Source organism: Pimephales promelas, chromosome 1 (genome assembly GCF_988280905.1).
Source record: "Pimephales promelas chromosome 1, fPimPro1.hap1.1, whole genome shotgun sequence".
NCBI lineage: Eukaryota > Metazoa > Chordata > Actinopteri > Cypriniformes > Leuciscidae > Pimephales > Pimephales promelas.
Genome location: NC_142769.1, coordinates 45,764,760 through 45,774,711, shown reverse-complemented (window position 1 = coordinate 45,774,711; position 9,952 = coordinate 45,764,760). Strand labels below are relative to the sequence as shown.

The window sequence follows — 9,952 nt, the reverse complement described above, 5'->3', positions numbered from 1 at the left end:
ACCTATCTATCTCAGACTTTTACCATGACTGTTCCCTGCTGGTGGAATGATCATGCCTAACTCAACCAGAGCTGCTGAGTCAGTAGCCACTTTCAAGAAACTGCTGAAGACGTATCTTTTTTGGCAGCACTTGATTCAGTAGTGCTAATACTTTCTCTTCTCTTCTTTGTAAAAAAAATGCTCTAAAATTAAACTGAGAGGGGTTAGCACTTATGTATTGTTGTCATACTGTTAGGGCCTAGTTTTACTGCTTCTAATTGTTCTCGTTTGTAAGTCGCTTTGGATAAAAACGTCTGCTAAATTAATAAATGTAAATGCAATGTAATGCAAAAAAAAAAAAAATACAAATAAATTTAAAAAATAGGCGTTTTCTCACTTTTCCCCAATATTTTCATCTTTACTTCATTGGCAACTATTCCCCTAAGTTATGACATCAGTCAATATGCCATTCTTAACCAAACATACTCATTCCACGGGAAAAATAAAAAATAAAAATCCAACCAAAATCAATGGATCTGTGATCATTTCACTACTAGTCGATCAACAGGCAGAACTTCAATAGAATTTTAGACTGCTCTCAAAATTCTTAAAACATGCTGTATATTTAGCATCATGGCACAGCTAAGTAAACTAAACGATCTTAGTAATTTTAATGAGTTTGGAACAACCAACCAACGGACTTCGAAGCTGCTCATCATTGTTTGTGGTAAGTGACAGTGACTTTAGTGAATCAATTATGGTAGGTCTGCCCCAACGTTTATAATGGTAATATGGATATTGTAATAGTAGTTAACTGAAAAGACCACGCCAGTACAAGTATATTTCTGTTGATTCCTCATTCCAAATGTAACGTTATCACTGTAGAAGCAGCATTCATTCTCTAATCTCTACTAGTTTCCTTAGCTAGCTTTAGCCGTTTTAGCTAATTTCGGTGGCCACAACTCTTCACAGGTAGAGACTTACTTTTTTTAATGCTCAGAATCTTATGCTCTAAGAGAGGTATGTGTCTTATATCTTATATTATGTCCATTTGCCGAAAATTTCAACTTGACTTAGGCCTAGGTAAAGAAATAGACATGAGAATACATGCTGCTACAGGGATACTTTTGTAGGGAGAATTGGAAATACACCTTTATGACGTCTGGTGTGGTCCTTGAAGTGTTTTTAATGTCAGACAGGTAGTAGGCTAGATAACTAAAAACTAAGAAACATGATTGTTGTGCATTTAAGCCAGATTTGGCCTGCATCTTGATCGCAGCCCTCAACTGTAAGAACTGAGGCGTTTCTAAAAAAAGGTGCTTTTTCGTGCTGTTGTGTTATAACCACACTCTGCATCGAGCCTTTTGCGGCATTATCTGCACTGCACGAGCAGTGAAGCATTCATGCTTTCATGGTTCATAGCATCTTAAAGCTCGAGCTTTACAACAGGATGTGGTGTGAGAGAGACTTGTGTCTCACAATCTAGCTAAAGGAAACTGTGTTCCACTGAGCTCTTCCTGTGTGTGGACTCCTTATGTAAATTATTCTATGCTTTCATTTGAATATTTTATTTTCATTATAAAATGTGCATACTTTTAATTAGGAGTTTCTAATCAACTAATCATGTATCATGTTGTTAAACAAGAAAACAAGCCAAATGCATTATTTTTGAATACCTATGCATTATTCTTTATTACTTTTTACCTCAAAACTGCCCACTACAAACTGCTTTAATTTTCCCATAAAAAAATGAAATATATATTTTTTAATATTTTTAAATCCATTGTTTAGAATTGACATTTTGCAAGTCAAGATTCTTGACATGACCTTATTGCATAAAAAACTGATACTTTTTAATTGCGTCTCTCTCTCTCTCTGTCTCTCTCTCTCTCTCTCTCTCTCTCTCTCTCTCTCTCTCTCTCTCTCTCTCTCTCTCTCTCTCTCTCTCTCTCTCTCTCTCTCTCTCTCTCTCTCTCTCTCTCTCTCTCTGTCTCTCTCTCTCTCCGCCCCTCTTTCCTGCCTATATGACCAAGACAAATTTGAATTCTCTATTTTATTCTCGCATGGGCTATGGGTTTAAGGACAGTTGAGTAAAGGTGAGTTATTTCAATTTTTGTGTGGCTTGTGCTGAATTTGATTTGACAATATTTATGAACAGTGATTACTGTATTCAAAAATGTATTTTTTACATATTTTATTATACTAAGCTATATATATGCTATGTATCTGTATTCACTCTGTATTGTAAATAAGAAGTATAGCATATCATGTGTGAGTTTTAATAAACATGTAATACAGGTTGTTTCAAAAGCAAAACTTAATTAGTTAATTTTCTTCGATCATTTGCCATTTCAAGTAAATTGGCACATGGTTTTGGCAGGCTAACTCATTACACATTGCAAGTAAATTGCTGTTATCCACTGGGTCCGTATTTACACAGCTGCATTAGCACAACTTGTGAATTGCTGTTAAGTGCTATTAAGTGTTTGAAACTCATTTATTTAGATGTGTATTAATAACCCGTGTTTGGGTGTGTAAGTGTGTCAAAGAGGAATACATTAAAAATAAATCTTTTGCAAAGAAATTACGAAAAGCTGAAGTGATTTCCTGACATCTTAAAAAAAAAGAAATACAAGCATGCTTACTTCCGTGCAACTGCACTTCAGAATAGAGCATGGTGGGAGGATGGTGTTTGTGTGGGCAAAAAGCCACAGTTTATCACAGTCTATATGGAACATGTTGCAAGTTGCTAAAGCTTATGAACACTATATTCTATTCTATATTCTATATACTCTCTATACATTCTTGTGCTGATTACAATTTTTTTTTAAACTTTTATAATATATTTCTATTTAAGTTTTATTTCATATATACATATATCAGACAAGACTGCATTTATTTTAAAATGCAATTTATTCATGTGATGTCAAAGCTTAAAGGGATACTCCACTTCTTTTTTTTTTTTGGAAATAGGCTCATTTTACCACTCCCCCAGAGTTAAACATTTGAGTTTTACTGTTTTCAAATCCATTTAGCCAATTTTGCGATATAGAAGAATATCAGTAACCAGACAGTTTCTGGTCTCATTGACTTCCATAGTAGGAAAAAAATATATACTTATCCCTTTAAATTTTTGCAGCCTTAATTACTCCAGTCTTCAGTGTCACATGATCCTCAATGAATTATTCTAAAATACGCTAAATTGGTGCTTAACTATTATCAGTTAATGGTGCTTTTAAAAAACTGCTTTTTAAGACACTGTTCACATGACACCTGTAGTCTACTAAAAACTGAAAAGTACGCTGTATTATTCATGTCAGGCCAGTAGTTGGCGATGTCACTTTGTAAAGAAAAACTATATGGACTATTTATAAACTACAGCATGCACATGACGTCACTGTTTTCACAAATTCGTACTTTTACAGTGTACAGAGACGAGAACGAAATTGTTTTCAAAAACTTGAAATAGACCATTATCATTGTTGTAAATGGGTTTTACTGCTTAATAGAATGTTTGTGGAAATCGTGATACATTTTTTTAGTAATAGAAATTTGAAAAGAACAGCATTAAATTTGAAATATAAATCGCTTGTAACACTGTAAATGTCTTTAAAGTTATTTTTTGAGCAGTTTAATGGTAAAAAACTATATATATATTAAGGCTGTCAAACGATTAATCGTGATTAATCGCATCCAAAATAAAAATTTGTGTTTACATGATATATGTGGGTGCACTGTGTATAATTATTTTATATATATAAATGCACACACATGCTTGTATATATTTAAGAAATATTTTCATGTATATAGGCTACTATTTATATGATATATTAATTTTTTTTTATATAAATCATATTTTTTTTCTTAAATATACATGCAGGTGTGTGTATTTATATTTATACAAAATAATTATACACAGTGCACCCACATATAGATATATATTATGTAAACAAACTTTTATTTTGGATGCGATTAATCACGATTAATCGTTTGACAGCCCTAATATATAATATATATTTTTATTTATTTTTTATCGCACTTAACCCAAACTTGAGGACTGGAGAGATGGCTGCTGAAAATTTAGCTTTTTCCATCACAGGAATAAATTGGAATATTTAAAAATATATTCAAATAGAAAACAGATCTTTTAAATTCTAATAATATTTCTCAATATTACTGTGCTTTCTGTATTTTTCATCCAATAAATGCAGCCTTGGTGAGTATTTTACCATTGAAAACATTAAAAAATCTTTACTATTACTAGCTTTTGACACGCAGTTCAAATAAATTTATACATTTGGTTCATTTATTTCATGAATTCTCCCTGTTCTCTTTTTAGTCATGGTACCACAGACATCGAGTTATGACAGCACTGCAACTGTCCTTATCCTCCTCTTCATATTAATCTTACTTGCTCTGGCACTGGTGTATTTTTACAAAAGACTCAATGTGGACACAAATGGACAGTACACCGTCCAGAACATCGTCTTCGCCCCTGGTGGCCTACGGGATCGCGTGAGACAAGGAGTTGGGGTTGTGGAAAACAGATTTGGTGTCCACATTTGGCCTGAACCCCGTGAGGATGAGGAGAACATGGGAGATTTTGACGAAGAGGAGGGTGGAGGTCATGACAAACAAAACGACAGTTACACAGAGGGAGAACAGCAGGAAGATGATGACGGTGGGGGCGATTCTTCCAGTGACTATTCCAGCGTTGACCTGAGGGAGAGGGCTAAGACGCAGGCGGAGGAAACGAAAAGCGAGAAGAGTGAAGCTGAGGAAGAGAAGAAGGAGGAGGAAAAGGAGGAGGCAGCAGGAGGAGATGAGAATGAATGTGGGGAAAAGAGGAACGAAGAAAAAGTGGGATTGCTCGTAGATCTAACGCCATTTTCAGGTAGCGCAATTTGGTCTGGGCCTGAGGAGGACAAAGTTGGAAATGAGGGAATTGACTTGACTGCGTTATGAAAAGCACAGAAACATGGCGTGCGAATTTAATTGGTGGGAAATCAGGTGACTGGCCAGGGGACGGCACAAAAAAAGTGATACAAATTTAGATTCAGTTGAACACTGCAAATGACATAAAGATCCCATGGAACAGTTCATTGAACCGTAAGACAAAATGTTTAAAATCAAACAGTTTTTTTTTTTTTTTTTTTTGCTGAGCATCATATTTGATCATATTTTTCTAAAACAATTACGTTTGGATTAAAATTTCATCTTGAAATATTACCAAAAATATAACGGTTTTTGTTACGTTTACTTAATAAAAATCAGCAGCAAAAACACATGTATGTGTATTCTACTTGTTAAAAAAGTATAAAGCATCGATTAGACGAAAGAAGACAATTTTGAATGTTTACTACACATATTCCAGCAAAGTTTTGATTGGTTAAGTTAGTAAGAAGTTTCCGTATCAAATGTACAGTAGGTTTGAACTTTAAAGGTCAGTAAAACAGTCTTTTACACCCTTTCTGCAAGTTGTTTGTTCTATTCACTTCCTGCTGTTTTTTTCTGCCAATGCTGACAGTGTGTGAAAATACATTGTGAAACTTGTTAACATTTTTAAGAGATGTATATATTTTTGCATTACAGAATATTTTTCATGTCAATAAAATGATTTTCAGAATTGTTGAGTATTTTAATATCTAGCCAGCCACTAGTGTAAATCTCACAAAACCTGTCAAGAACATGTTTAGAATAGCTATAATTAACCCCAAAATAAGAAGGAATCATATTTTTTTTAAAGAAAATTCAAGTCTACATGAAAAAAAAAAGTTGTGATGGTCTTTTCTTCCATATTGTGATTTATATCCCAGTGAAATGGACAGGACACACAAAAAAACAAACAAACGTTGGACTGTACTTGATTTGTCCAAGGGGAATTGATTGGGTGGTTGTGGTTTGCTATTGGTCGATCTCATGTGAGCGACAGGTTTGTCCCGCCCTCATGCCGGTAAATACATCATCAGAGAAGACAAGAGATGTTGTCGCTGCAAGAGGTGAAGATATTTTAATTAAAGATTAGAAGGGCACATGAATTAAATATAAGTACACATGGATAAATAATTTATATTAAACACTCCAATATTCCAGGAAAATAAGAGTTGTCTATTCCGATTTCATGGTGACTTTACTTTAAAATGTGACATTACCTTTGCCACAATGTAGCATTAGGGCACTAAACCACCAACCATAATGAGGTTATAGCTGTGAAACCACATCTCTTATCATGGTTGGACATTTTGAGCAAGGTTTTCTTGGCTTGGGTCAAGATGACAATGATAAGGAATGTAATAGTGTAAACTAGATTAAGAAAAGTTTGACAAGACAAAGCCTGAAAAGCCTAGCCTGAACCTTTTTTAATAGCTTCAACAAACAGACTGACAGACAGACAGACAGACAGACAGACAGACAGATAGATAGATAGATAGATAGATAGATAGATAGATAGATAGATAGATAGATAGATAGATAGATAGATAGATAGATAGATAGATAGATAGATAGATAGATAGATAGATAGATAGATAGATACACTATTTTACTCAATAAAGTGACGTTTCAGTTATAGGCCTAAAGTTTAATTGTGTTTTAAGAATTATTATTGTTTTAGTGAACTCGAATAAAATAAGTTCAGAGTACTCATAACTATTGTTTTTATAAACTTAAATGAATTGAGGCAATCGGTTTCAAATGAAATGAGTTAGCTTAACTTGTTGGGTTTTACAGTGAGATGATAGATAAGAAATGTTAGATAGATAGATAGATAGATAGATAGATAGATAGATAGATAGATAGATAGATAGATAGATAGATAGATAGATAGATAGATAGATAGATAGATAGATAGATAGATAGATAGATAGATAGATAGATAGATAGATAGATAGATAGGACATTTTAGATAGAACGGAGGTTTAAATGAGTGTCAATGGCTTAGAAATAATAAATTGTATAAAATAGCTGGTCAATCTAATTAGCCTCTCCAACTATTTAAATTTTAACTCCTGCAAAGTTTAGTTTCAGGTCGAATTAGACATGTGTGAACCAGCTAGTTAACATTTTTCATCTTAACTCGGTGGAACCGGGTTTGAACAAAACCACAGAAGAATACAGAACGTAATTTGTTGAAACAAATACCGATAACATTGACATCAGCCGTGAAGTATATACTTTCACAGTCATAGCCTGTATTTCCTGCTTCTCTGTACGGACGGGGATGTAGCTCAGTGGTAGAGCGCATGCTTCGCATGTATGAGGTCCCGGGTTCAATCCCCGGCATCTCCACTTACTTTTTTTTTTCTTTCAAGTAAACAATAGTGGGCAAGTAAACACAAGACATCCTAAAATTCTTGAGACACCCCTCGCTGCAGCCTGTAGCACGATGACGTAGCTGGATGGTCCAATACGTAGTGGATGGATGTGTGTTTTGGTGACGTCATTTACGCATGCGCAGTGCCGATCTCTGATTATAATTCGAATGCATTGGTTTTAAGTGATATGTAAGCTCAATATTGTACTGAGATGATGTTCAAACTGTGTAGTATAATACTGTTAAATAATTATAAGTAATTATTGATGAATAAGTAGGAAAATGCTAAAATAATAACAGCATGGGGAAAATAAATCTTGTAATAGGCTAATAAACTCGCATTTATGTTATACATTCAGAATTGCGAGAAAAAGGTCAGAATTCTGACTTTATAGCACACAATTGCGACTTTATTTCACGCAATTCTGTCTTTATAACAAGCGATTGAGGCTTTATTTCACCTAATTCTGTCCTTATAACGATTGAGGCTTTCTTTCACCTAATTCTTTCTCTATAACATGCGATTAAGGCTTTATTTGACCTAATTCTGTCTTTATAAGATGCGATTGAGGCTTTATTTCACCTAATTCTGTCTTTATAACATGCGATTGAGGCTTTATTTCACGCAATTGTGTCTTTATAGCATGCGATTGAGGCTTAGCAATTATGTCTTTTATAACATGCGATTGAGGCTTTAGTTTATTTCACGCAATTATGTCTTTATAACATGCGATTGAGGCTTTATTTCACCTAATTCTGTCTTTATAACATGCGATTGAGGCTTTATTTCAAGCAATTATGTCTTTATGCGATTGAGGCTTATTTCAAGCAATTATGTCTTTATAACATGCGATTGAGGCTTTATTTCACGCAATTCTGACTTTATATCTCACAATTCTGAGAAATAAAGTCTGCGAAAAGTAGCCTGTACTCGCAATTGTAAGGAAAAAGTCGCAATTATTAAAAAAAAAAAGTTTTATTCTGAAAGCTCTGAAAATAAGAGCTTCGCTCGTGACCATATTTAAATGTATTCTTGGAAGATCAACGATTGTTCACCAACTCTCTAACTAGGCCTATGAATTCTTAATGTGCATGTGCCATCAGCGTTTATCACAGGATCGCATTTAAAGTCTGTTTAGAGAGAACGGTGTCATCCCCTAATTTAATAACAAATTATCATTTCGACAGAATCAAAACTAACTAGCTGTAAAATAACATTATTCATGAACCGCTATAAAGCAAAAACAATCTGTTACATTAAATTAAAGCTGCTTTGAAACCATCTAAATTGTTAAAAGCGATATATAAATCAAGATGACTTGACTTGACTAGTGCGCATGCGCGCGTTACAGGGTCCAACACGTATTGGACCGTCCAGCTACGTCATCGTGCTACAGACTGCAGCGAGGACCTCTTGAAATTCTTTGCGACGACAGTCGCTGAGTTTACAAATTTTATATGTGTAGAAAAGCATCGAATGCACGTACGTTTCTGAAGATTTTAGGAGGAGACACTTGAGTCGGAAGTTGCACTCCTGCGCAGACCATTGGTCAGTTAAACGTCAGTGGGCGTCGTAAACGCCACGCCATTGGCCAGTTTAGCCCCCAGTGGGCGTGGCCACAGCCAGAGTCACGCAAACAATCGAAGAATCCTGCACATTCCTTACTAGAATATGAATAACGTTTAAATGTCTTTCCGTGGCAGGAGGTAAAACGAGGCATCCCGTTTAAGAGATCTTTAATCGCGCTTTGCGGCGACTGTGCATTTTAAAGTAAAACAATGCAATTATTCGATTCGCCTCTTCCTCTGTGAAAAAAATCTGGGACTATTGTTACATCGCACGGATACTTTTTTGCTCAAGTTAAGATGGATTCGCCCAAGGAATTACCTCCTTCTTCAATGATTTGAATGCAAACGAACGATCTCTTATTGGTGAGTGCTTGCATGCTTTATTTCGTCGGATTTGGGAGATAACGGGCCTTTTGCATTTTGCACGTTCAGTTGGAAAATATGGGTTGCGAACATGTTATAATTGACAGATAAAACAAGTAACTGAGCCACCATGACTAAATGAACCGCTGCCATTTTATATTAAAGAGAATGAATGTTATGGTGACGAACAGAATTCAACATCTGCCTTGCATTTTTCTTAATTAGAGAATGGACATTTTAAGGATGCAATGAAAGAAAATGCGTTACTAAAATGTCTTGCATGTAAGATTCCACACACAACAGTCTGTGGCAAGCGGTTTTAACATTTAGTGTCTAACATTTAAACGGTCTATAAATTTTGTTACTACTACTTTTCTTAGATACATTTAATACATTTTTATTATCTTCTGTTTCTTTTTCGGTATATCTAATATCTAAGACTGCTGTTATAGTACCATCGCCGAGGGGCTAATCATTGTTCAATACAATAAATTGCAGATTTTTGCTATTGAATTTGTATTTGTATATATGATTCAGGCTTTGATTATTTACTATTCACTGACTATATTATTTCAATTATTGCTTGGGCCAATTACCCTGTTTTTCTTTGTTTTGTTTAATTCAATAGACACAAACACAGTTATTAGAGGCTAAATTAAGTTTAATTAATTGTAAGAGAATTGGACCTTTTAGGTTATGGTCCAATTCTCAGTATTTCTATTAACTATG

At 34.6% G+C, this 9,952-nt stretch overlaps 2 protein-coding genes and 1 non-coding gene across 3 annotated transcripts in view; all 3 read left to right on the top strand.

The window, feature by feature from the left end:
• The first annotated feature begins 1,967 nt into the window (after nt 1-1,967).
• On the top strand, nt 1,968-5,001 carry LOC120470451 (uncharacterized). The gene is made up of 2 exons (XM_039660036.2): nt 1,968-2,075; nt 4,319-5,001. Exon 2 carries the CDS (start codon nt 4,321-4,323, stop codon nt 4,942-4,944), a length of 624 nt encoding a protein of 207 aa, XP_039515970.2. The 5' UTR covers nt 1,968-2,075; nt 4,319-4,320; the 3' UTR covers nt 4,945-5,001.
• Nucleotides 5,002-7,194: 2,193 nt separating this feature from the next.
• trnaa-cgc (transfer RNA alanine (anticodon CGC)) lies at nt 7,195-7,266 on the top strand. Its single transcript has one exon. It is a non-coding gene; the product is annotated as a tRNA-Ala (tRNA).
• Nucleotides 7,267-8,903: 1,637 nt separating this feature from the next.
• Nucleotides 8,904-9,952, top strand: part of dtx4a (deltex 4, E3 ubiquitin ligase a) — a 28,291-nt gene continuing 27,242 nt past the window's right edge. Inside the window, exon 1 of the mRNA XM_039659555.2 lies at nt 8,904-9,223. The gene's annotated coding sequence lies outside the window, so the exon portion shown is untranslated. The remainder of the gene's footprint in view (nt 9,224-9,952) is intronic.

Bases quoted from the DNA above. Each gene is read 5' to 3' on its own strand.
- LOC120470451 (XM_039660036.2), top strand. From the start codon at position 4,321: ATGGTACCACAGACATCGAGTTATGACAGCACTGCAACTGTCCTTATC.